The sequence below is a fragment of the Oreochromis aureus genome, linkage group 3 (genome assembly GCF_013358895.1).
Source record: "Oreochromis aureus strain Israel breed Guangdong linkage group 3, ZZ_aureus, whole genome shotgun sequence".
Lineage (NCBI taxonomy): Eukaryota > Metazoa > Chordata > Actinopteri > Cichliformes > Cichlidae > Oreochromis > Oreochromis aureus.
In genome coordinates, this window is record NC_052944.1 from 32,324,953 (window position 1) to 32,352,630 (window position 27,678).

The window sequence follows — 27,678 nt, forward strand, 5'->3', positions numbered from 1 at the left end:
ATGGCGCCTAAGTTATGACCTCGGCTCCCTGTCTTTCTGCTCTCTGTAAAGGTGGGGGTATGGAATGTGGTCGTCTCTTCTATTCTAGACACAAGGTCTCCTGCACACAACATTCTCTTCATGATTCAGCAGTATGAAATGTCAAGAAACAGTGTTACACATTCAACAGTGTCGAATAATACAGGTCAATCAAAATAGATCTAATGATTTTCACACTCTTTTAAGTCAAAAGTATAATGCAAACTAAGACTACATACTGATCACACACTCTATATTAAGGGGTATAATATGATCTACAGCAGTATCATAATTCAACTACTTTTATTACATATATAAGGTAACATATGATAACAGAATAATCTCACAAAACACATATGTTGGGGAGCCGACCACACAACTTTTAGTGGTTTTTTGGTCACACAAATGTAAGAAAAAGTAAATGTATGTCTGCTTAGGATGACAGGCCAGAGCTTCTTTGAATATGATGCTTCACACAAATCAAACCAATTTCTGTAACATTCAGATGTGCTTAAAATGAAATCATTTGTTTTGTTTTTGGCAAGTTGTAGCATTTAATTTTATTATCACTCTTGAATTTGAAATAATTTTAAGATGTATCTTTATGTTATCTTTTATTAATTTGAGTTTCATTACATTGCCTGTTATTAACTGCATTTTAATAGCTTTTTAAAATGCATCTTTAGTAAGACGCTTTGAATGAGTTCTGTATTAAAGTTTATTGCCTTATAAACAACGTTGTTTTGCTTTTTTTCCTGCTTGATCGATAATATGAAAACGTGAGATCAATGAATAAAATTGAAGTAAATAATTTACGTACCATAATGTATGACTTTTGAAGCATACAAGGACCACCTCCATTCCTACATCACAATTATGTGTTGATGATGTATACTAAATAATTGTTGGGGTGCAAATAAATAGGAGTAACTTATAAGCATTTTTAGGAGTGAGGAGGATAAACAAACTGGGGCATTTAAGCTGCGTTCATCAACAAACAAATGTATTGGCACCTATGTGGAGGTCCCTCTGTTTTGAGCCTGTCAACATTATATAACTTTGACTTATAAGCACTGAATGAATTAGTGAACATAGAACAGAAATGCAAGAAAAATAGAGGATCTATATATTCATGTTATGACCCGTCTAGGGGTCAGGGCATAAAATGAAAAGGAGATTTACTTCCCTAAGACCCAAGCAGCCACAAGAACAACTTCTTTGCAAGAGATACACTTCACTAAAAAAAGCATTTCAAAAAGCAGCTTTACCTTGCCATTGGCATAATAAACAAATTTATTATAGTCATCAAAAGTTCCTAAAAACCACTCGAAGTCTTGTCATAGCTTTTGTGCTCTGCAGGGTATTTCTGCCATTCAAATAAACAGCAACACAGGAAGTCTTTAAACAGCATCAAACAGCCAGTTTGATCATATTAATCAGAGGTCTGGATAGTGAGTGGTGCTGAAACAGCTTATAAAATGAATTTTAACATTTTATGGCCCACAGTGGTCATAATGCAACTGAAAGAAACTCATATCATCCTAACATGTGTAACCTCCTGAAATATTTTAGGGCCATGACAGAAAAAGTGAAATCTATGGAAACAAGACTGAAGGAAACTGAAATCTGAAAATTTGTGCAAATAATTCATGCATTTAAAATATTTTTGGACTCACCTTTTTAATGCACTTTGTGGTCTTTATTTTTTAGATCAAGTTTGATTTTTGTGATTTTCAATACGATAAAGAGATCTCAACAAAAAGCTTTAAAATGTCAACAAAATACAGTTAAAAGTCCCAAAATTGATGCCCTCTAAATCAGGCCAGCAATCCAGATTGCAGTTTTGTGGTCCAATTCTGGTCCCCAGGCCTTGTGTTTGACATGCCTGATTTAATACATATTATTGTCATACTAAGCACCAGTAGCTAGATATGTTGCTGTTTCCATAATGAACTATTAGCTATTTCCTATCACTGGCTATCGCACAATTACATAAAAAATGTTATTTTCACAGATTTTTGTTAAATACTCTTCAAAGGGCCAGTGCTAGGGGTATTACCATAATAGGTTACAGAAATAGACTAAGAAAAGGGGAGCACAGCAACAGCACACAGCATCCTGAGGGTTTGATAGTATGAGACGACAACAAACAGGGGAAGACTGAGGCCTAAAACACACAGGCAAGATAACGAGAGGATGGGGAACAGGTGGAAACACAGCTGGGACTAATCAGACACAAAGAGACAAGGGGAAGCAAAACTAGATACACTCAGGTAGGACAAGGACTATCAAAATAAAACAGGAAGGATGAGACATAATCAGACAAGTTGTGTGTATCTTCCCCTCCTGAAGACCACAATAATCTCCTTTGTCTGCTTCTCATTTAAGCAGAGATTGTTTTTCCTGCACCAGTCCTCCAAGTGTTCCACCTCCTTCCTGTAGCCGGTCTCATTGTTGTTTGTGATGCAATCAACCACAGCTATGTCGTCCGCAAACTTCACAGTATGACAGCCTGGATGGTTGGGTGAGCAGTCATATGTAAGCAGCGTGAACAGGAGGGACTTAGCACACAGCCCTGAGGAGAGCCAGTGCTGTGGACTGTGGCAGATGAGGAGATATTGTGGATCCTCACAGACTGTGGTCTGTTGGTCAGGAAGTCCACAAAAAGAGCTGATGATTGTAAGAGGAAGTGTTTGTGGTTGTGATCAGTAGCCTCCTACAAAAAGTACAAGAAGTTTCTGCAAGTATGTATGAACAGGACTATCTGCTCGACAGTCTTTGTTGATGTGCAAATTTTGCAAACTACTTTTGAAAAATTGGGACATTTCTGCATGAAACCACTGAGCAGCTGCTCACTTTTGTTTTAGTGTCTTTCAGATGTCTGCTGATCTCTCTGCATTCCTTCACACAGCTGTTATAATCCAGTCCCATTTCATACTGTGGCATACTGTTCCAGATCACTCTCCAGTAACTTCATTTGTTTGTCTCAGCTGCAGAGGATAACTGGAGACACATACCTGGCATTACAAAACAACATCCCCCATCAGTGGACCAAAACTGGATCTCCAAAAATGACATATACTGTAAAAAATCTCACTCTGATGCAGTGTTGTTCAAGTTACTTGAAAAAAGTAATTAAATAGCAAATTATCTGTATTTGTATAGCACATTACTTAGTCCCTAAGGACCCCAAAGTGCTTTACACTACATTCAGTCATCCACCCATTCATTCACACACTAGTGATGGCAAGCTACATTGTAGCCACAGCTGCCCTGGGCGCACTGACAGAGGCGAGGCTGCCAAACACTGGCGCGCCGGGCACTCTGACCACCACCAGTAGGTAACAGGTGAAGTGTCTTGCCCAAGGACACAACGACTGAGACTGTTCGAGTCGGGGCTCGAACTGGCAACCTTCCAACCTTCCGATTACAAGATGAACTGCCAACAAAAACATTTGAGCCACAATCGCCCCATTAGTTACTTATTACTAATTACTTCTCAAAAAGTAATCCTGTTACATTACTAATTACTTATTTTGAAAAGTAATTAGTTACTTATTACTCTGTTACTTTTTAAAAACATGATACGCAACCTGAATATGTTATAAAGCAATAGACCGTTCAACCTTCTATTTTTTCTGCGTAATCCATCATATAAAATTGCATCAAATGGAAAAGATTTGTGTTAAAAATTGTTTTACCAGTTTTAATCTTTTAATTTTATGCACACTGCATTAAGCAAAAATTTAATTATATGCACCTGTCTTTGACTTGAAGAAATTTGTGTAACATTTAAACCTATTTTCTGCATATTCCAGCATATAAAATAAAACAATGCTGTGTGTTTACACTCACTCTTTCATATAGATGCAAGTAAAACACTTGATTATACTTAATCTTACACCCTAAAAGTCAAACGTTCAGAGATCTGTGTGCTCTGTGTGTGAGAGTAAATGAGGACACACAGCCATCATACCTTTTCTCTACCCAGCCTCTCAGTTAGGCTGAGTTAGGTCTGTCTTTAGAATCATTATCATATTTTATATCTCCTTATTCCATATTGTGGTTAAAAGTTAAACATACTTGAATTTAACTGATTATGTTTGGTTCAGTATTAAGCAAAATTAACTATCAGCAAAAATTACATATGAATCAAAATTCCTTGTTTAACCGTAACAACATTTAACACTATTTTCCTTCTTCAAAAGTATAATGACAGGCTGGTGACACAGTTCTTATCTTCTCAGTCCCAGGCATGAATATAAAAGGTCAATGATGGATCACATCTGCACACACAAACTGTAGACATTAGAACAGAAATTTTCACTCCTCACACTACATTTCTCTGTTAACATATTAATAAAACTTATATTTTGATTCTTTTTTTTAAAATTAAGAATAAAGTTCCTACCAGCAACAGCACACACAAAGAACAGACTGGTTTAGTCTCTTTAGATCAAATATAAGACTGAATGTTTCACTTCACTTCTGGCGAGTCGAGCCGAGAGATCTCAGCCTCCATGACGGTCATGTGTTAAAGTCTGCGTACACACAAACAGAGTCATCATTTCACTGAGCATGATATTTGCTTCCAATTTGCTTATAAGCAAAAGCAAAAGTAGAATTAGATACTCAGTCTACTGTGCCTGGATTCACAAACGTATTAAAATTAAATCTTGGAAGCAGAGACTTTTCCAGCTAATCCAACAGTCCTGCATCTTTTCACCAAGCACAAAATGATTCTCTCATTCAAAGCAAACCTGAAAACTTGACTCATAGACTTTATTCGCGTCTATGAGTCAATCTGCTTAATAGTGGCTCAACAAATTTTGTGATTTGTTTTTAAAATTTTACAAGCTGAAGGATTTCATCACCCAAACAATGCTTTTTAATTAAACATATCAAAATAATAATAAAACAAATCATCACTCTTGAGAACTGAAATGTTGGACATGAATGATAATGTAAACATAACCAGCCTCTCACACAGACAGCTGGAATAACCTCCAGGCTGGCCTGTGAGTCTGAGCTGGATAAGTGGTTAAGAGGATGGAAGTTAACATTTTATATTATAAGCACTTTATGTTTTTATGTTATACACTTCATTTAGCTGATACCCTCTACCAAGTACCTGAGCAACTGTAAAGTTAGAGTCATTGTTACATACACCTGCTTTATATCTTATTGGGCTCCATATCTATGGGGTAATAACTTAAATTGAATAAACTGATAACATAAGTAGCTGTAAATACAAAATTATTGTACCTAGAAAGAAAAAATGAGTAGATTGGATTGGATAAATGCCTTTATTTGTCGGTTGCAGTCACCTGCTATGATGTCTGAGTAGCTGCAGCTGAAGCAGTGATACCCTGTACTTTCTAGAGTAGATCAAGTTCTAACTGTGCCTCACAGCCAGTTTAAGATAATGGATGAAGTTATTAACACAAATAAGGAAGACATGTTTATATGTTCCTGCTTGGCGGCCAGTTAGTAGTGCAGTGCTTTCTGCCCTTTTTCCTGTTTACTCAAAATGTAAATGACACCTTTATAACTGGAATATACAAATCCTCTCATCAGTGGATCATTCATTCAGGGAAATAGTCACTCTCTTGTATTTTGATATTCAAATCCTAACCTGGACAAAAAAAGCTCTCTTTACTGTATATCAATATCTACCTGAGAGCTGTCTTCATGAACACATCGAATAGAGAAGAAATTAAAACATGTAAGTTTAACACTTGTAATATATTTTATGTATGTGGTACAGAGGTGATGTGTAGAGAATATCTGAAATATTTTGTTATGTGTTATACTAAAAAACAAAACAAAAAAATCTGTTATCTCAACTCTTACTGAAAAGACGAACTAGCATTAAATAAAAAGAGCTTTCACGATTAGTAAAATCATTAATTTTATCAGTTTGTTCATGAGCAGCTGAATTATTTAAAAAATATTTTCTGTTCTGGTTCATAATAGTTCGCACTATTTTTCTTTAAGTATGTTGGTCTTTTTCACATGTACTTCATATTTCCTACCATCTTGTATTGATCCGTCTTTTCTTTCCTGACATAAAGTGAAGAAAGAATAAGTTCTGTTCAAATCTTTGTTTCCTTGAGCAATAAAATATCACTTTCATCTGTCAGCTCAAAGATGCAGTGGAGTCTGTATCTGCTTATTCTGATGGGTAAGTGGATTGTTTTAGCAAATATACTGTTTTTAATTTAAATAAAATGAATATAGATACTTAATTACTACTGATTACTACTTGACATGTTTTTAAAAAAATTATGTTTAAAAGAAAAAAATCAGTAATCTTATATAATACCTCTGCAATCACTTTGTTTTATACCATATATGTATGTGTGTATTTGTATTTATTTGACTGTTACTCTCAGCTCTGCACAAGATTTCCCATGTATACCTATTGTATGTATGCAACAGGCAAATAAAAGACTTTAGCTTAGATTCACTCAGTCTTCTTACATCTGCCCAGTCACTGCAGTCAGAGTCTCATTTATGTGACAGTTTTAACCTGTAATGTTTAATTTCTTTAATCAGACTTTTGTGTTTATCATATTTCTGTATTTCAGGTCAGTGTTGCTTCTTTACATGCCGCCTGTATGAGTACCACTTTACTGCAGAAAACAAGAGCTGGTATGAAGCACAGAGACACTGCAGAGAGAAATATACAGACCTGGCCAAAGTGTTTGACATGACAGACATGAGCAGACTCCGTAACTCGGCATGAGCCCCCGCATCCTCAGGACCTTCTATCGCTGTGCCATTGAGAGCATCCTCACTGGATGCATCACCACCTGGTATGGCAACACCACCGCTTACAACCGCAAAGCTCTCCAGAGAGTAGTGCGGTGTGCTGAACGGATAATTGAGGTGAGCTTCCCTCCCTCCAAGACATCTACAGGAAGCGGTGCCTGAGGAAAGCGGGAGGATCATCAAGGACTCCAGTCACCCCAGCCATAAACTCTTCAGACTACTTCCATCAGGAAGGAGGTTCTGCAAGCATCCGGTCCCGTACCAGCAGACTGAGAGACAGCTTTTTCCACCAGGCCATCAGACTGCTGAACACGTCATAGACACCTCACCCTCACTACTGGAACTTCAACATTATGCACTCCATACTGTACATTAATGCCACTGTTTTGCACATACCTACCTCTGTATATTTTATATTTTATATATCTTATTTTATTGTTTACTCTATTTCATTTGTAAAACATGTATATACACACACACACACACACACACACACACACACACACGTAGAAAACATATTTAGTACACACATTCAGTAATGTATATACCTTTATATATGGTACATATATTTATTACTTTTAGATTAACCATTTTATATTTTGCTTGTTGCACGTTATTGTATTTTGCACAACTCTGTTGCTTGTGAAGCTTTGCACACAAGAATTTCACTCGCATGTACTGTACCAGTGTACCTGCACATGTGATGTGACAATAAAGGTGATTTGATTTGATTTGATTTGATTTAACTCCACACAGAATCAAGGAGAAGCCTGGATTGGACTGAACAACAACACAGGTGGAAACAGGACGTGGCATTGGTCTCTGCCAGGAGTGGAATACATTCAAAATGACAGCAGCTGGAATCTGAGTGGAAGAGCATCCTGGGAACCATATCCTGGGAACTGTGGGAGGAAAAGATACGATCAAGGAGATAAAAAGCTAGCAGATGTTTCTTGTGACACTGGTCTGTGGTTCATCTGCTATGATGGTGAGGAGATGTGAATAATATGAAATATTATTTGAATATCATAAAATACAGATGTAATGGAATCACAAAATTGTAAATAGAGAAAAAAGACAGAATTTCACGAAACAAATTATTGAAGGATGTCTTTGTGTGTTTTTCTGTTTGTTTCACAGAAATGAAGAAAGACAAGAAAACATTTTATTTGATTAAGGAGAAGAAGAACTGGACACAGGCTCAGAACTACTGCAGATATAATTACACTGACTTGGCCAGTGGACTCGATCAGGTAGATGGAGAAGAAATGAAGGACCTGATCAACTCTAATGGCGATTCCATGAGTGTGTGGGTCGGTCTGTTCAGAGACAGCTGGAGGTGGTCAGATGGGAGTGATTTCTCTTTCAGATACTGGGATATGGAGTTATTCAATGATACACAAAGCAACAAGACATGTGCTATGACTCTGTTAAACAGATCAGGAAAATGGAGCTCTGATGAATGTGGCAAAGAAAAACCCTTCTTCTGTTATGATGGTGAGTTTTTATCAACATGTGTCTGACTGGTTTTCTCTAAAAGGAGGATCACTGGAATCACTGACAAGATCCAACTGAACATGTTGTATATTTTTCCTCCACCTACATATGCATGTATGCTGAATTAATCTCAAAACATGAATACACTTAGTTGACAGTCAGATGACTTTAAATATCTGTGGGATAACTTTGAGCTACTGGTAGCTTCAACCATCATTTTAAAGTCTCTGTTGTCTGTAAATATGGAGAGAAGTTGTTTTGGATTCCTAATAGTTTAAAAACACATAAATATTTGAGGATGTTGTCGACCTGTCTGCACAAAGTTCATTAATATTATTATACTGTTTTCTACTGAGGGCAGAGTAACACACAAGCTTTATGTAGTTTTTGTTTCATTGGAATAAAATCAACAGCATAGAGAGTTTCTCACGATTAAGCTCACTAGATTCAACTGAATGTGTTGTTTTTTTCTTTATGTTCAGATAAATTGATCCTGATCAATGTAAACAAGACCTGGGAGGAGGCCTTGGATTACTGCAGAAAGAATTACAGTGACCTGGTCTCCATCACTAACCCTCAAGAGCAGGGATGGGTCCAAGACAAAGCCAAGAACGCCTCGAGTCCTTTTGTCTGGCTCGGTCTGCGCTACTCCAGCACTCTGGGTCTGTGGTTCTGGGTCAATGACAAGCTGGTCTGTTATGAGAAGTGGAGCAAAAATGGTACGACTGAAGAGTGTGACGTGGCTGTGGGCATGCAGAGAGGAGGACAGCATGAGTGGTTCAGTCAGAGAAAAAATGAGACATATAATTTTTTTTGTTTAAAATAAGACTTCATTTAGACTATTACAGACTTCATTCTGGAGTCAATTTCTTTGATTCTGTAGTTTTCTGCTGTGTGAGTTTTTGGTGATGAGAAAAATTCAACTAAAAGAAAAACAAAACAAAATCTATAGTTGTAAACAGCACAATATTGATAAAATCTGATATTCACTGAAGAAAATATGGTTTCCTCATTTTCCTCTTGACTATCTGATTCAGTGATGTCATAATTACTTACTTTCGTCATTACTGATGCATTATTCCATTATTACAGTTTTGTTGTTGGATGTCAGAAACAAAGTTTTGGTTTTTATATTTGTTTGTTTCTTTTTGACCGTTGTAATCTTTTTGTCTCTGCACTTATATACTGGTCTTAGTGATAATATTTCTAATCTTTAATGGTTAGTAAATATTAAAAACTAATGCTACAAACCAGAGCATGTATATTGTAAACTGTCACAAAAACCACATAACTACTTTTTGTCATAATGATGTCCTATTTAAAGTGACATGCTGTAAACTGATGATCTGTCTGTCATGATAAATAAATACTCAGTTGGAAGTGTAACAGTCTACACTCCGTACAAGAGTTCTTGGTATATTTATTTCTACAGGAAATCCTTTAAAATTTTTACATGTTTGACCCTAATGAAAAAAAAAGTCATCTCCTCAAAAACTGCTTCATTCAGCTGAAAACTCTTGGCATTATCCAAGTGATCATTCTCCAACTTGCAATTAAAAATGTCCTTACAGTCCAGGATAGAGCAGAAGAGACCCACTCATCTGTGCCTGATAAAATTTGAATGATTTCCTTTGTGTAACTCATGAGGAAATTTGAGGCCTAAACCTTTGAGTGTCACATGCCACCCATTACCATCATGCACTTAGATGAAGGTGACATTTTAGCCTATTACAAGCTGCTGCCGAGTAGTTTCATGTCATCATTAAGCAGTACAGTAATTTTACATTAACACCTTTGACGCGAAAGAGCATTTGACCATTTTGACTATGTTGACCATTTACTTATACTGATAACGTGCTTTTCTACTTGCTTTGAACGCTCAAAACACTTTCTTACTACAAACCTCTTTCATTCATTGACATAAATGCTTCTATTAACCTGACATTCAGCCTCAAGGGGGAACACTGGAGTCAACTCAGGGGTCAGCACCTTGCCCAAAGATACTTTTATACACAGATTTGAGGAGCTAGGACCAAACTACTAACCTTCCAATTAATTGACCTGCTCTACCTCCTAATTCACAGCCACCCTGCTGTGAGAATTACAAAAATGTTTTAGACACACAGTTTTGTTCAAATAGGCTTATATTGTACTGTATGTACTGACTGATCTGTCTTAAAGAGCTCATAGCTGCAAGATTGACATGATTTTGGAGTCACAATATAATGTGACACACACTTGAGCAGCAATTACTTAAAGGCTCTTCCCAATGCTTCAGTATGAATGCTATTCATTATATTTATATACAAAAGGATGAACAAGTTCTTCTCTGTTTTCATTTCAAATCTGTAACAGGTATGATCATTATATGTGTGATATTCTGATAACAGGAAGTGGTGCACAAGCTCAGACTAGATGAATGTAAAGGAATTAAACTGTAATTTAGGGATTTTTTTGGAAACTTGTCAGGATGTTGGTACAAATCAAACAATAAAACATGTTTGACGTTGTAGTTTTTTCCAGACTGTTTTTCCTCATTTGTCCACTAGATGTTGCCAATATGTTTGACTTTCTTCCTGCTGCACACTTTCTCCATCCTGTGTCACTTTATGCTTTATGGAAGAGAGTTCTGGATAATGAATGGGATGTTCATGTTACTTCATTACATAAAGTCAGATTAAATATCCACTCCAATTACCCACCCTGACCCCACTCCCAATTTTACTGTACTGACAGTAACACTCAAGCTGCATGGACCTCACAAGTTTGTGCAGACCTGATACTGTGAGTCATGTTATGTGAGAAAATGCTGCCTTTCTCTGCACCCCTGTGAATAATCAGCGTGGTTGAGTTCGGTTAACTGTAACAGAGGTCAGTAATGAGTCCATCACAGTCAGCACTGTTTGGTTTTAAACATGTAAAGCTGTGTAAGGTGTGATTGGATTCATTATTCTGCTGCATTAAGTTTTTCCCACAAACCACAAGGCAGAACTCTTAGTGAGGGTCAGCATGATTTGATGTCAGTGTGCAACATCACACTGGCAGAGACCCTCCAGTCTCATATGAACTGGAGGGTTCGCTCAGATTTTTTGAGAAAGTTGTCTTTAAATTTATTGTGTTCTTGTTTTTCCTGTGTGCTGTGTGCACTCGCTGACTAGTGTAAACACAAAGTAAATGCAGATCAAAATATTTTGTTTCTCAATCAAATGAGTTTCCAATTATTTTCAGGTACATCTAAAATAAGATCGTGTTTCATGTGGTGTCGGTGCTATAAAGAGACAATGTTTTGTAGCATAAGTGAAGAATCTGCTCTAGGTTCTGGATTTGAAACACAACTCTAAAAAGGTAACAAAAGTCATAAAAAAAAACAAAAAACAAAAGGTAAGCAAAGATTACTTTAACGTTCCTTTATATACATAAATAAATAATAAAAGATGTTACTTGGCAGTGAAGGATCAGCTTGTTTTGTATTTACAAATAAATGCATTAACTACAGATCATAACTTATGCTAATGTTCTTGCAGCCGTAACCACAATGACTTTGTATTTATTTGTTTTTCTTGTGACGTTTCTCAAACCCTTGACTAGACATTAAAATTAATTTCCAATTTTGCAATATCATATCTTGCTTTGTTTTTTTCCCAGTTTTATATAAAAAATAAGACAAATTGTTTTGTTGTGTCAGTGTTCTGAAGAGTCGATGCTTTGTAAAATATGAGAAGAATCTGCTTCATGTTCTGGATTTGAAAATCGCTCTGAAAGTCTAATAAAATGATCAAAACATCAAAAAGTAATCAAAGGTGTGATTTCAATAACATGACTCGGGGTCTCAAACCTAAATGAGCTGTGAGCCACTGCTGGCACTGTCATCTCATTGGAGGGCCACTTATTGCTCAAGTAGTACAAAACAAACAAACAAACAAACAAGAAAACACCCACAAAAATTTCCGAAAAAATAGTGTTTTGTTTGTTTTTTTAAATTTCAAATATTCTATAACAAGACAAAACTGCAAACGTGAACGCAAATGTTTTTTTGTTTTTTTTTTTATCACCCTTAACTAACTGAAGCCTGTGTGTGTATGTTTAAAAGAGCATTTGAATTATATATGATTCATTTGTACAAGTTTCCTGTTTTATTGTGAAGAGCTGATGATTTTAAGAGGAAGTGAATGCGGTTGTGAAGTTTGTGCCATACTGTATAGTTGTATTGCATTTAACTGATGCAGCATAACTAACTAGCAAAAATCACAAGAATCATAATTCTGTGTTTAACACTTACAACTTTCAACAATGTTTGTCTTCTTCTAAAGTATAATGATGAGTTGGTGACACAGTTCTTCTCTTCTCAGTCCCAGAAAAGAATATAAAAGGTCAATGATGGATCATGTCTGCACACACAAACTCCTCGCACTACTTTTTTCTGTTAACATATTTATCAAACTTATATTTTGATTCAGTTTTTGATTAAGAATAAACACTAAACTCACTACCAGCAACAGCACACAAAGAACAGACTAGTTTAGTCTCTATAAATCACATATCAGACTGAATGTTGAGCTTTTCACTTCACTTCTGGCCGGAGTCGAGCCGAGAGATCTCAGCCTCCATGACACTGCCTGATGGTCATGTGTTTAAGTCTGTGTGCCTTACACAAATGAGTCATCATTTCACTGAGCATGATGTTTGTATCCAACTCACAGCACAGAATTTGTTTATGAGCGAAAGCAGAAGTAGAGTTAGATACTCAGTGTGCCTTAATAGTCAAATTTATTAAAATGATTCAAAAGTTGGAAGCAGAAACTTTATCCTGGCATCATTTTACCAAACGCATGATGAATCTGTCTCTCTTTCTGTCTTTCTGTAAATGACACCTTTCATAACTGGAATATAAAAATCCCTCACATCAGTGGATCATTCATTCAGAGGGAAAGTCAGACTCTTGTATTTTGATATTCAAATCCTGACCCGGACAAAAAGAGCTCTCTTTACTGTATATCAATATTTACCTGAGAGCTGTCTTCATGAACACATCGGATAGAGAAGAAATTATAACATGTAAGTTTAAAAACTGTAAAATATTTAATGTATGTAGTACAGAGGTGATGTGTAGAGAATATTTAAAATATTTTGTCATGTGTTACAAAAAATAAACATTTATCTTGCACAACTTTTACTGAAAAGACTTACAGGCTTAAAATAACAAGAGCTTCCAAGATGAGTAACATTAATGATTTTATCAGCTTGTTCATGAACTGGTGAATTATTAAAAATGAATTAATGTCTGTTCTGGTTCATAATGTTCACACTATTTTTCTTTATCTAACTTGCTGTTTAATCCCTCTTTTCTTTCCTGACATAAAGTTTGCATCGAAGAAGTTCTGTTCAAATCTTTGTTTCCTTGAGCAATAAAACATCACTTTCATCTGTCAGCTCAAAGATGCAGTGGAGTCTGTATCTGCTTATTCTGATGGGTAAGTGGATTGTTTCACCAGATATACTGTTTTTAATTCAAATTAATATTGATGTAGATTAAGACCTCACAAGTTTTCTTGTTTTTTTTTTTACTTTTTTTCTTTAAAGAATAAAAAAGAAAATTAAATAATCTCCCGATACCTCTGCAGGCACTTTATTTTATATCATATATATATATAAAAAAAAACCCACCCAGCACGCCCCTACGGGCGGTTTATCCTTCAAGCTCGGGTCCTCTACCAGAGGCCTGGGAGCTTGAGGGTCCCTTGCAGTATCTTAGCTGTTCCCAGGACTGCGCTCTTCTGGACAGAGATCTCCGATGTTGTTCCCGGGATCTGCTGGAGCCACTCGCCTAGCTTGGGAGTCACCGCACCTAGTGCTCCGATTACCACGGGGACCACCGTTACCTTCACCCTCCACATCCTCTCGAGCTCTTCTCTGAGCCCTTGGTATTTCTCCAGCTTCTCGTGTTCCTTCTTCCTGATATTGCTGTCATTCGAACCGCTACATCGATCACTACGGCCGTCTTCTTCTGTTTGTCTACCACCACTATGTCCGGTTGGTTAGCCACCACCATTTTGTCCGTCTGTATCTGGAAGTCCCACAGGATCTTAGCTCGGTCATTCTCCATCACCCTTGGGGCATCTCCCATTTTGACCTCAGGACTTCCAGGTTATACTCAGCACAGATGTTCCTGTACACTATGCCGGCCACTTGGTTATGGCGTTCCATGTATGCCTTGCCTGCTAGCATCTTGCACCCTGCTGTTATGTGCTGGATTGTCTCAGGGGCATCTTTACACAGCCTGCACCTGGGGTCTTGCCTGGTGTGATAGACCCCAGCCTCTATGGATCTTGTACTCAGAGCTTGTTCTTGTGCTGCCATGATTAGTGCCTCTGTGCTGTCTTTCAGTCCAGCTTTGTCCAGCCACTGGTAGGATTTCTGGATATCAGCCACCTCCTCTACCTCGTCTCCCTCCTCTTTCTTGGGTTTCTGCTGCCTGAGGTATTCACTGAGCACTCGGTCAGTTGGGGCCATCTTCCCGATGTATTCTTGGATGTTCGTTGTCTCATCCTGGACTGTGGTGCTGACACTCACCAGTCCTCGGCCTCCTTCCTTCCGCTTAGCGTACAGCCTCAGGGTGCTGGACTTGGGGTGAAACCCCTCCATGCATGGTAAGGGCTTTCTTGTCTTTATGTCAGTGGCTTCTATCTCCTCCTTTGGCCAGCCTATTACCCCAGCAGGGTACCTGATCACGGGCAGGGCGTAGGTGTTGATGGCCCGGATCTTGTTCTTACCGTTCAGCTGACTCCTCAGGACTTGCCTGACCCGCTGCAGGTACTTGGTGGTTGCAGCTTTCCTAGCGGCCTCTTCATGGTTCCCATTCGCCATGCGGGATCCCCAGGTACTTGTAACTGTCCTCTATGTCTGCGATGTTGCCTTCTGGTAGTTCGATCCCCTCAGTTCTGACTACCTTCCCTCTCTTTGTTACCATCCGACTACACTTCTCCAGTCCGAATGACATTCCAATGTCATTGCTGTATAGCCTGGTAGTGTGGATCAGTGAATCGATGTCTCGTTCACTCTTGGCATACAGCTTGATGTCATCCATGTACAGGAGGTGGCTGACAACCGCTCCGTTTTCGTAGTCGGTATCCGTAGCCAGTCTTGTTAATGATCTCACTGAGGGGTTCAGGCCTATGCAGAACAGCAGTGGGGACAGAGCATCTCCTTGGTAGATCCCGCACTTGATGGTGACTTGTGCTATGGGCTTGAGTTGGCCTCTAGTGTTGTGCGCCACATCCCCATTGAGTTCCTGATGAAGGCTCTTAGGGTCCTGTTGATCTTGTACAATTCTAGGCATTCCAGTATCCAGCTGTGGGGCATTGAGTCATAGGCCTTCTTGTAATCAATCCAGGCAGTGCACAGGTTGGTCAGTCTGGTCTTGCAGTCTTGGCTGACTGTTCTGTCTACCAGTAGCTGGTGTTTTGCGCCTCTGGTATTCTTGCCAATCCCTTTCTGTGCCCCGCTCATGTACTGACCCATGTGCCCGTTCATCTTAGCCGATATGATGCCTGACAGGAGCTTCCATGTAGTACTGAGGCAGGTTATTGGTCGGTAGTTGGATGGGACCGGTCCTTCTTGGGGTCCTTGGGGATCAGGACCGTCCGACCTTCAGTTAGCCATTCCGGGTGTCTCTCGTTAACTAGCAGCTGGTTCATTTGTGCTGCCAGACGCTCGTGGAGTGCAGTCAGCTTCTTCAGCCAGTAGGGGTGAACCATGTCGGGCCCTGGTGCTGTCCAACTCTTCATACTGGAGACCCTTGCTTGGATATCTGCCACTGTGATGGTTACTGGACCCTGTTCAGGAGGTTGCTGTGGTCTGCCCTCAGATCCACTAGCCACTGAGCATTGCCATTATGGGTTGCGTATATATATATATATATATATATATATATAGCAGAGTCTTCGCAGTGTCAGTGCAACCCTCAGCACAGTTATACGTGTGTTTATGTATATATATATATATATATATATATATATATATATATATATATATATATGGGTGTATTTGTATTTATTTGGCTGTAACTCTCAGCTCTGCATAAGATTTCCTGTGTATCCAGATCTAGAGTATGTATACTAGTTAAACACTTATGATCATTCTGCTAATGAAATCATTGCTAGGGGCAGGGATAGCTCAGTAGGTAGAGTGTCTGCCCCATGATCGGAAGGTCGGGGTTCGACCCCACTGAACGGCTACCCTGAGGTACCCCTGAGCAAGGTACCGCCTACACACTGCTCCCGGGTGCTGCACTGGTGGCTGCCCACTACTTCACTGGGTGAATGGGTTAAATGCAGAGGAGTAATTTCCCTTCGGGGACTAACACAACACACTTTACTTTACTTTACTAACAGATCAACATTTGGAGTCACTCAGTCTTCTCAAGCCTGCCATTTATGTGACAGTTTTAACCCGTAATGTTTAATTTCTTTAATCAAGTTTTTATCATATTTCTGTATTTTAGGTCAGTGTTGCTTCTTTACATGCCGCCTGTATGAGTACCACTTTATTGCAGAAAACAAGAGCTGGTATGAAGCACAGAGATACTGCAGAGAGAAATATACAGACCTGGCCAAAGTGTTTGACATGACAGACATGAGCAGACTCCGTAACTCCACACAGAATCAAGGAGAAGCCTGGATTGGACTGAACAACAACACAGGTGGAAACAGGACGTGGCATTGGTCTCTGCCAGGAGTGGAATACATTCATAATGACAGCAGCTGGGATCTGAATGGAAGATATGGTACTGAAAAGCCTGGAAACTGTGGGAGGAAAAGATACGATAACGGAGATAAAAAGCTGGTAGATGTTTCATGTAACCATACTATGTGGTTCATCTGCTATGATGGTGAGAAGATGTGAATAATATTAAATAATATTATAAAATAAGGATATAAAAATATAATGGAATCACATAATTGCAAATTGAGAAAAAAGACAAATAATTGAGGGATGTCTTTGTGTGTTTTTCTGTTTGTTTCACAGAAAAGAAGAAAGACAATAAAACATTGTATTTGATAAGAACATCTCAGAACTGGAAAGAGGGTCAGAGCTACTGCAGATCAATTTACACTGACTTGGCCAGTGGACTCAATCAGGTAGATGGAGAAGAAATGAAGGACCTGTGTATCAACTCTACCTTTAGCGCATGGGTCGGTCTGTTCAGAGACAGCTGGAGGTGGTCAGATGGGAGTGATTTCTCTTTCAGATACTGGGATATGGAGTTATTCAATGATGAACAAAGCAACAAGACATGTGCTATGACTCTGTTAAACAGATCAGGAAAATGGAGCTCTGATGAATGTGACAGAGAAAAACCCTTCTTCTGTTATGATGGTGAGTTTGCAGTTAGTTGAGTTAGTTTTCTCTAAAAGGAGGATCACTGGAATCACTGACAAGATCCAACTGAACATGTTGTATATTTTTCCTCCACCTACATATGCATGTATGCTGAATTAATCTCATAAACATGAATACACTTAGTTGACAGTCAGATGACTTTAAATATCTGTGGGAACATTTCGAGCTATTGGTAGGTTCAACCAATGTTTTAAAGTCTCTGTTGTCTGTAAATATGGAGAGAAGTTGTGTTGAATTCCTAATAGTTTAAAAACACAAACATTTGAGGATGTTGTTGACCTGTCTGCACAAAGTTTATTGTTTTCTACTGAGGGCAGAGTAACACACAAGCTTTATGTAGTTTTTGGTTTATCTGAACAAAATAAACAGGATAGAGAGTTTGTCATGATTAGAACTCACATAGATTCAACTGAATGTGTTGTTTTTTTTCTTTATGGCAGATAAATTGATCCTGATCAAAGAAAACAAGACCTGGGAGGAGGCCTTGGATTACTGCAGAAAGTATCACAGGGTACTGGTCTCCATCACTAACCATTACCAACAGAGATGGGCAGAGGTGAGAGCCAAGAATGCCTCGAGTCCTTTTGTCTGGCTCGGCCTGCGCTACTCCTGCACTCTGGGTCTGTGGTTCTGGGTCAATGACAAGCTGGTCTGCTATGAGAAGTGGAGCAAAAATGGTACGACTGAAGAGTGTGACGTGGCTGTGGGCATGCAGAGTGGAGGACAGCATGAGTGGTTCAGTCAGAGAGAAAATCAGACATATAATTTTTTTTGTTTGAAATAAGACTTCATTTAGACTCCATTACAGGCTTCATTCTGGAGTGAATTTCTTTGATTCTGTAGTTTTCTGCTGTGTGAGTTTTTGGTGATGAGAAAATTTAAACTAAAAGAAAAACAAAATCTATAGTTTTAACCTGCAGAATATTGATCAAATCTGATCTTCACTGAAGTAAATATAGTTTTCTCATTTTCCTCTTGACCATCTGATTCAGTGATGCCATAAATACTTACTTTCGTCATTACTGATGCATTTTTGATTATTACACTTTGGTTGTTGGATGTCAGAAACAAAGTTTTGGTTTTTATATTTGTTTGTTTCTTTTTGATCTTTGTGCACCTATAAAATGGTCTCAGTAAAAACATCACTTGCAACATCACTCTCCCACAGCTTTAACTATAAATGCTATTCGTTATATTTATATACAAAAGGATGAATGAGTTCTTCTAGGTTTCATTTTAAATCTCCAACAGTTATGATCATTATATATTTGATATTCTGATAACAGGAAGTGGTGCACAAGCTCAGACTAGATGAATGTAAAGGAATTAAACTGTAATTTAGGGATTTTTTTGGAAACTTGTCAGGATGTTGGTACAAATCAAACAATAAAACATGTTTGACGTTGTAGTTTTTCCAGACTGTTTTTCCTCATTTGTCCACTAGATGTTGCCAATATGTTTGACTTTCTTCCTGCTGCACACTTTCTCCATCCTGTGTCACTTTATGCTATATGGAAGAGAGTTCTGGATAATGAATGGGATGTTCATGTTACTTTCATTACATAAAGTCAGATTAAATATCCACTCCAATTACCCACCCTGACCCCACTCCCAATTTTACTGTACTGACAGTAACACTCAAGCTGCATGGACCTCACAAGTTTGTGCAGACCTGATACTGTGAGTCATGTTATGTGAGAAAAATGCTGCCTTTCTCTGCACCCCTGTGAATAATCAGCGTGGTTGAGTTCGGTTAACTGTAACAGAGGTCAGTAATGAGTCCATCACAGTCAGCACTGTTTGGTTTTAAACATGTAAAGCTGTGTAAGGTGTGATTGGATTCATTATTCTGCTGCATTAAGTTTTTCCCACAAACCACAAGGCAGAACTCTTAGTGAGGGTCAGCATGATTTGATGTCAGTGTGCAACATCACACTGGCAGAGACCCTCCAGTCTCATATGAACTGGAGGGTTCGCTCAGATTTTTGAGAAAGTTGTCTTTAAATTTATTGTGTTCTTGTTTTTCCTGTGTGCTGTGTGCACTCGCTGACTAGTGTAAACACAAAGTAAATGCAAATCAAAATATTTTGTTTCTCAATCAAATGAGTTTCCAATTATTTTCAGGTACATCTAAAATAAGATCGTGTTTCATGTGGTGTCGGTGCTATAAAGAGACAATGTTTTGTAGCATAAGTGAAGAATCTGCTCTAGGTTCTGGATTTGAAACACAACTCTAAAAAGGTAACAAAAGTCATAAAAAAACAAAAAACAAAAGGTAAGCAAAGATCAATTAAAGTTCCTTTATATACATAAATAAATAAATAAATAAATAAATAAATAAATAATAAAAGATGTTACTTGACAGTGAAGGATCAGCTTGTTTTGTATTTACAAATAACTGCATTAACTACAGATCATAACTTCTGCTAATGTTCTTGCAGCCGTAACCACAATGACTTCGTATTTATTTGTTTTTCTTGTGACGTTTCTCAAACCCTTGACTAGACATTAAAATTAATTTCCAGTTTTGCAATATCATATCTTGCTTTGTTTTTTTCCCAGTTTTATATAAAAAATAAGACAAATTGTTTTGTTGTGTCAGTGTTCTGAAGAGTCGATGCTTTGTAAAATATGAGAAGAATCTGCTTCATGTTCTGGATTTGAAAATCGCTCTGAAAGTCTAATAAAATGATCAAAACATCAAAAAGTAATCAAAGGTGTGATTTCAATAACATGACTCGGGGTCTCAAACTTAAATGAGCTGTGAGCCACTGCTGGCACTGTCATCTCATTGGAGGGCCACTTATTGCTCAAGTAGTACAAAAAATAAACAAACAAACAAGAAAACACCCACAAAAATTTCCGAAAATGTAGTGTTTTGTTTGTTTTTTAAAATTTCAAATATTCTATAACAAGACAAAACTGCAAACGTGAACGCAAATGTTTTTTTGTTTTTTTTTATCACCCTTAACTAACTGAAGCCTGTGTGTGTATGTGTTAGTCCCCGTAGGGAAATTACTCCTCTGCATTTACCCCATTCACCCAGTGAAGCAGTGGGCAGCCATTGAACTACCGAAGATAAACACATTGGTCCTCTCTTTCTGGCCAGACACGTGGCAACACTTCTGCTAAAATTTTGTTCATATTTAACAAAATAAAAATGCAGATCCCTAATCCCTCAACATGTTTGTGCTCTCTGCTCATGTTGCCTACATATGAAATCTTTTTTTTGCTTTTTAAAGAACTTATTTTAACATTGCTCTCAACAAAAAACAAATCCTCCTTAACAAAAAAACTTCGAAGGGCCAAATTGCATTATATTTCTTCACGTCAAGTAGGGGTGACGTGGGCCTCAAGTGGCCCCATGGCCGTGAGTTTTAGACCCCTGTGTTAGACACTTTCACTCACTTTAGTTTGTAGCTACCACAATGACTCTGTCACATGTCACTCATGAGAAGAATTTAGTTCCTGTAGAAAGAGAAGAAAGTTATTTTTAAATGTAAAGTGTACAAAGGAGTGCAATGAGCGAATTTGCTATTTTACGTCACTTGTATACATCTGAGTGAACGTGTTATTTCATGATACTGCTGAAAAAAAATTCAGTTGTTCATAGTAAACTTGTTGCAACTCAGTGTGAATGCCATTGAAGGCAAAAATACTTCTGCTATATTTTGTTATTGATTACTTATTTGTGATTATTTTATTAATGATCAATCATGTGAAATATAATGAATTACTAATAAAGACAATCAATGTAGTTAAAAACAACCTTGGTTGGTACATGTAAATACAGATTATTTATAAACAAACACAATTTATGGTGTAATGGCCTCTTGATTTATTCAGCACATGTGGGAGTTGTTTTTGTTATTTGACATTTTCCTGTTTTTCTTTAACTCGTTTACTTATTTCAGTTAATCAGATTATTTGTTTGTAACCAGGTTCAAACTGTCATTAATTAAAATGCACTGAAATATTAAAAATGTTAGAATCCATTAAAATATAAAATAATAAAAATTAAAGTGTTCAGAAAATTCTTGAAATTCCTTTTAAAAGGAGTACAATGTGTTTAATAAGTTTAAAAGAGCATTTGAATTATATATGATTCATTTGTACAAGTTTCCTGTTTTATTGTGAAGAGCTGATGATTTTAAGAGGAAGTGAATGCAGTTGTGAAGTTTGTGCCATACTGTATAGTTGTATTGCATTTAACTGATGCAGCATAACTAACTAGCAAAAATCACAAGAATCATAATTCTGTGTTTAACACTTACAACTTTCAACAATGTTTGTCTTCTTCTAAAGTATAATGATGAGTTGGTGACACGGTTCTTCTCTTCTCAGTCCCAGAAAAGAATATAAAAAGTCAATGATGGATCATGTCTGCACACACAAACTACTCGCACTACTTTTTTCTGTTAACATATTTATCAAACTTATATTTTGATTCAGTTTTTGATTAAGAATAAACACTAAAGTCACTACCAGCAACAAAACACAAAGAACAGACTAGTTTAGTCTCTATAAATCACATATTAGACTGAATGTTGAGCTTTTCACTTCACTTCTGGCCGGAGTCGAGCCGAGAGATCTCAGCCTCCACGACACCTGATGGTCACGTGTTAAAGTCTGTGTGCCTTACACAAACATAGACATCATTTCACTGAGCATGATATTTGTTTCCCACTCACAGCACAGAATTTGTTTATGAGCAAAAGCAGAAGTAGAGTTAGCTACTCAGTGTGCCTTAATAGTCAAATTTATTAAGATGACTCAAAAGTAGGAAGCAGAAACTTTATCCTGGTAATCCAACAGTCCTGCATCATTTTATCAAACACATGATGAATCTGTCTCTGTCTCTCTTTCTGTCTTTCTGTAAATGACACCTTTCATAACTGGAATATAAAAATCCCTCTCATCAATGGATCATTCATTCAGAGGGAAAGTCAGACTCTTGCATTTTAATATTCAGATCCTGACCTGGACAAAAAGAGCTCTCTTTACTGTATTTCAATATTTACCTGAGAGCTGTCTTCATGAACACATCGGATAGAGAAGAAATTCTCACATGTAAGTTTAAAAACTGTAATATATTTAATGTATGTAGTACAGAGGTGATGTGTAGAGAATATTTAAAATATTTTGTCATGTGTTACAAAAAATAAACATTTATCTTGCACAACTTTTACTGAAAAGACTTACAGGCTTAAAATAACAAGAGCTTCCAAGATGAGTAACATTAATGATTTTATCAGCTTGTTCATGAACTGGTGAATTATTAAAAATGAATTAATGTCTGTTCTGGTTCATAATGTTCACACTATTTTTCTTTATCTAGCTTGCTGTTTAATCCCTCTTTTCTTTCCTGACATAATGAATGGGATGTTCATGTTACTTCATTACATAAAGTCAGATTAATATCCACTCCAATTACCCACCCTGACCCCACTCACACTTTTACTGTACTGACAGTAACACTCAAGCTGCATGGACCCCACAAGTTTGTGTAGGCCTGACACTGTGAGTCATGTTTTGTGAGAATGGTGATGCAACAAAAATGCTGCCTTTCTCAGAACCCCTGTGAATAATCAGTGTGGTTAAGTTCAGTTAACTGTAACAGAGGTCAGTAATGAGTCCATCACAGTCAGCACTGTTTGGTTTTAAATCTGTAAAGCTGTGTAAGGTGTGATTGGATTCATTATTCTGCTACATTATGAAGTTTTTCCCACAAACCACAAGGCAGAACTCTTAGTGCGGGTCAACATGTTTCTTTTTAATTGATCTGAAAAAGTTATCTTTAAATTAAGCACATTCTTAAAGTTGCTCTGAAGAAATCACTTGATGACTTGACGTTACTTGGCAGTGAAGGATCACAATCTACAAAGCTACCCTCTGTTCACGGATACAAATAGCTTGTTTTGTATTTACCAATAACTGCATGAACTACAGTTCTTTACTTCTGCTAATGTGCTTGCAACCTTAAGCACAAATACTTTATTTTTATTTGTTTTTCTTTTGACATTTCTCAAACCCTTTGACTAGACAGTTATTAAAATGTGTTTCCAACTTTGCATATCATACCTTGCTTTGTTTCTAAATCCTAAAAACTTCCGTATTTTCCAGGTTTACATAAAAATGTGTGTCAGTGTCATGATGAGGTGATGCTTTGCAAAATATGAGAAGAATCTGCTGATTTGAAAGAGAACTTCAAGGCAAATAAAATGATCAAAACATCAAAAAGTAAGCAAAGATCACTTTACCGTGTGATTTCAATAACATGACCAGGGGTCTCAAGCTTTAATGAGGAGTGAGCCACTGCTGGCACTGTCATCTCATTGGAGGGCCACTTTAGTGTTCAAGTAGTACAAAACAAACAAACAAGAAAGCCCACAAACATTTCCATAAATAGTGTTTTGTTTGTTTTTTAAAGTTGAAATATTGTATAAGAAGACAAAACTACAAACATGAATGCAAGTTGTTTTTCCTCACTCTTAACTAACTGAAGCCTTTCATTGAACTACCAAATAAACAAATTGGTCCTCTCTTTCTGGCAGACACGTGGCTGCACTTCTGCTATTATTTTATTCGTACTTAATACAATTGCAGACATAAGTGTACACATTAGTTTTTGATTCTTTCACTGAACTAACACAGACAAACCTCAACATGTTTCTATTCTCTGCTCATATTGCCTTCATATGAAATCATTTTTTGGTTTTAAAGAACTTATTTTAACATCGCACTCGACAACAAAAAAAGTCCTCAACAAAAAAAACTTCAAGGGCCAAATTGCATTATATTTCTTCACATCAAGTAGAGGCGACGTTGGCTGCAAGTGGCCCCCGGGCTGCAAGTTTGTAGCTACCACAGTGACTCTGTCACACATCAGTCATGAGAAGAATCTAGTTCCTGTAGAAAGAGAAGAAAGTTATTTTTATATGTAAAGTGTAGAAATGAGTGCACTGAGTGCATTTGCTATTTTCTGACATTTGTACACATATGGGTGAGTGTGTATTATTTCATGATACTGTTGAAAAAAAAATTCAGTTGTTCACATATTCAACCAACTTAAAGAAGTCCAGACGCTTTTCTTTCCAAGCTCCTTAGACTACGATGACCTGGATGACTGAGAACCTTCACAGACAGTTGTTCACATTAAACTTAGTAACTCAGTGTGAATGCTGTACAAGGCAAAAATACTTCAACTATATTTTGTTTATTGATTGCATATCTGTGCTTATTTTATTAATGATCAATGATGTGAAAAATAATAAATTATTAATAAAGGTGATCAATGACAGTGCAGTGAAATATTTTTGCTCCGTGGCTGGTGCTCTTTGTTTTCTTTTTCTGTACTTCAGTTTTATTGTTTTGCACCCACTGTGGGTGAACAATGAAAATTTCACAAGAGTGAACTTCTTCATTTATATTTGTATTATTTATATGATTTTTATATTATATTTATATGTAAGCGTACAAAGGAGTGCAATGAGTGAATCTGCTATTTTATGACACTTGTACACATCTGAGTGATACTGCTGAAAAAAATTCAGTTGTTCATATTAAACTTGTTGGCTGTTCAGGCCTGGAGTTGGACAGCCCTGATTTAAAACAACAGTAACATCTGGTATCAGTTTGTGTCAAAAAAGACCTTTACACTGACTCATTTGCCTTGCAATGAGCACTAACAAACACTTCATAGGAAAAGTAAAAATTTGAGATGATTGGTTGTTCTAGTTCAGTCTTTTTCAAAGTGTGGTACCCGTATGTTTACCAGGCTTACCAGCTTGCACTGGCAAGTGTCGGAGGAAGTCTTGAGTGAAGAGGAATCTGCCGTCATCCATTCCTAGCAAGGACAGCATGCTCTCCGTGAGCTCGAGAGTGGTACCATCACCCAGGCCTGAGAGAGAGAGGAGTTTCTTGGCCTGCTCTGCATCGGAGAGGGAGTAGCAACGCTGCAGCACCTTGAGAGCGATGAATTTCCCTTGAGATCCCAGACGAGGGTCATCACATGGCGGGTGGACAGTGGATCCGCAAGGCAACCACATGATGGTATTGGCGTCGTTGGCGAAACGCATACAAAGAGCAAACTGAGTTTCAACATGTACAAACCATGAAGGAGGGTCGTGAAGCCAAAACCCGACAGCTTAACCGCCACAGCAAAAATTAAAACGTACAGCTCTGCTATCACTTCCGGCATAAATGAAGACAGAAAACATAATAGCAGTGGCTTTTGTAGGTTTACTGTAGTTGGGCTGGCTGGTATAAAATGATGTGCTTCCCATATGGAAAAGATATATATAAATCTTATAAAGTTTGTATCTGTCTTGTGTGAAACTTGTATGAAAAGCATACAAGAGTGAAAACAGATATAAGATCCCTTGAAAAATTATATAAATGAAACTTGTATGTTTTGGATACTTCCTAAAACAATATATGTAAGTAATGAGAAAGTGGCCACTTTCATGAGTAAATCATATAAGTCTTATATGATTCACTATATGAAGCAAGCTAAAGCTGATGCAAGTCTTTTATAAGTTTTTCCTATTTCTTTTCCATATGGGCAGCTATGGTTAGCATAACATAAACGCAGTGATGCTGGAGGATGAACGTTAACTTTTTCCACTGAATGAGGGATCCCGATGGTTAGGAACAAATGTAATCGCATGGCAGGATGCTGTTAATGGACCAAACTTCAATCAGGAGAACAACTGCAATATAAAGTTGGTCATTAATATACTGCTGTATGGGCTGGGCTGTAGTTACATTGTAAGATTTTAAAAACTGAGCTTTAAAATGAATAGTGATGATTAAAATCGAGATTTAAGAAATAGCACTAATATATACAGATCACTCAATTATAAATATCAAGGATTAACAGAGGTGATTATAAATAAAAATCAAGTAAAGTGTGTTAGATGGAGCAGTTGTACAGGGAGATGGCCACAGGCAGGAATGATTTCCTGTGTTGTTCAGTGGTGCTTTTTGGTAATCTCAGTCTCTCACTGAACGTGCTCCTGTGACTAGCCAGTACGTCATAGAGTGGGTGGGAGGTATTATCCAACATTGTCTTTATCTTGGACAACATCTGCCTCTCAGACACCACCTTAATGGAGTCCAGCTCCATCCCCACAGCTTTACTTGCCTCGTGGATCAGTTTATTTAGTCTGTTGGCATCTGTGACCCTCAACCTGCTGCCCCAGCATGCAACACCATAGAGGATCGCACTGCCCACAACAGAGATACATCTTTTCACTTCACTTCTGGCCGGAGTCGAGCCGAGAGGTCTCAGCCTCCATGACACCTGATGGTCATGTGTTAAAGTCTGTGTTCCTTACACAAACATAGACATCATTTCACTAAGCATGATGTTTGGATTCCACTCACAGCACAGAATTTGTTTATGAGTGAAAGCAGAAGTAGAGTTAGCTACTCAGTGTGCCTTAATAGTCAAATTTATTAAAATGACTCAAATGTAGGAAGCAGAAACTTTATCCTGGTAATCCAACAGTCCTGCATCATTTTTCAAACATAAGTTAAACATGTTTAAACATGTAAGACAGAGGTCTCTCTTTCTGTCCCTTTTCCTATTTACTTATAATGCAAATGACATCTTTCATAACTGGAATATAAAAATCCCTCACATCAGTGGATCATTCATTCAGAGGGAAAGTCAGACTTTTATTTTAATATTTAAATCCTGACCAGGACAAAAATAGTTCTCCTTACTGTATTTCAATATTTACCTGAGAGCTGTCTTCATGAACACATCGGGTAGAGAAGAAATCTGGACATGTAAGTATCAAAACTGTAATATCATTTCATGATTGTGATACAGAGGGGATGTGTAGTGAATATTTAAAATATTTTGTCATGTGTTACAAAAAAGAAACATTTATCTTGCACAACTTTTACTGAAAAGACTTGTGAGCTTAAAATAACAAAAGCTTCCAAGATGAGTAACATTAATAGTTTCATTACCTTCTCAAT

The 27,678-nt window shown here is 37.4% G+C and overlaps 2 protein-coding genes across 2 annotated transcripts; both read left to right on the forward strand.

The window, feature by feature from the left end:
• The first annotated feature begins 6,673 nt into the window (after window positions 1-6,673).
• Window positions 6,674-9,680, forward strand: LOC120439198 (putative C-type lectin domain family 20 member A). Its single transcript, XM_039609975.1, has 4 exons — window positions 6,674-6,756; window positions 7,539-7,780; window positions 7,933-8,289; window positions 8,772-9,680. Exons 1-4 carry the CDS (start codon window positions 6,731-6,733, stop codon window positions 9,113-9,115), a joined length of 969 nt encoding a protein of 322 aa, XP_039465909.1. The 5' UTR covers window positions 6,674-6,730; the 3' UTR covers window positions 9,116-9,680.
• A 3,638-nt stretch (window positions 9,681-13,318) lies between these two features.
• Window positions 13,319-19,050, forward strand: LOC120433622 (macrophage mannose receptor 1-like). The gene is made up of 5 exons (XM_039600164.1): window positions 13,319-13,344; window positions 13,651-13,760; window positions 16,790-17,176; window positions 17,314-17,664; window positions 18,129-19,050. Exons 2-5 carry the CDS (start codon window positions 13,727-13,729, stop codon window positions 18,470-18,472), a joined length of 1,116 nt encoding a protein of 371 aa, XP_039456098.1. The 5' UTR covers window positions 13,319-13,344; window positions 13,651-13,726; the 3' UTR covers window positions 18,473-19,050.
• Window positions 19,051-27,678: the final 8,628 nt, after the last annotated feature.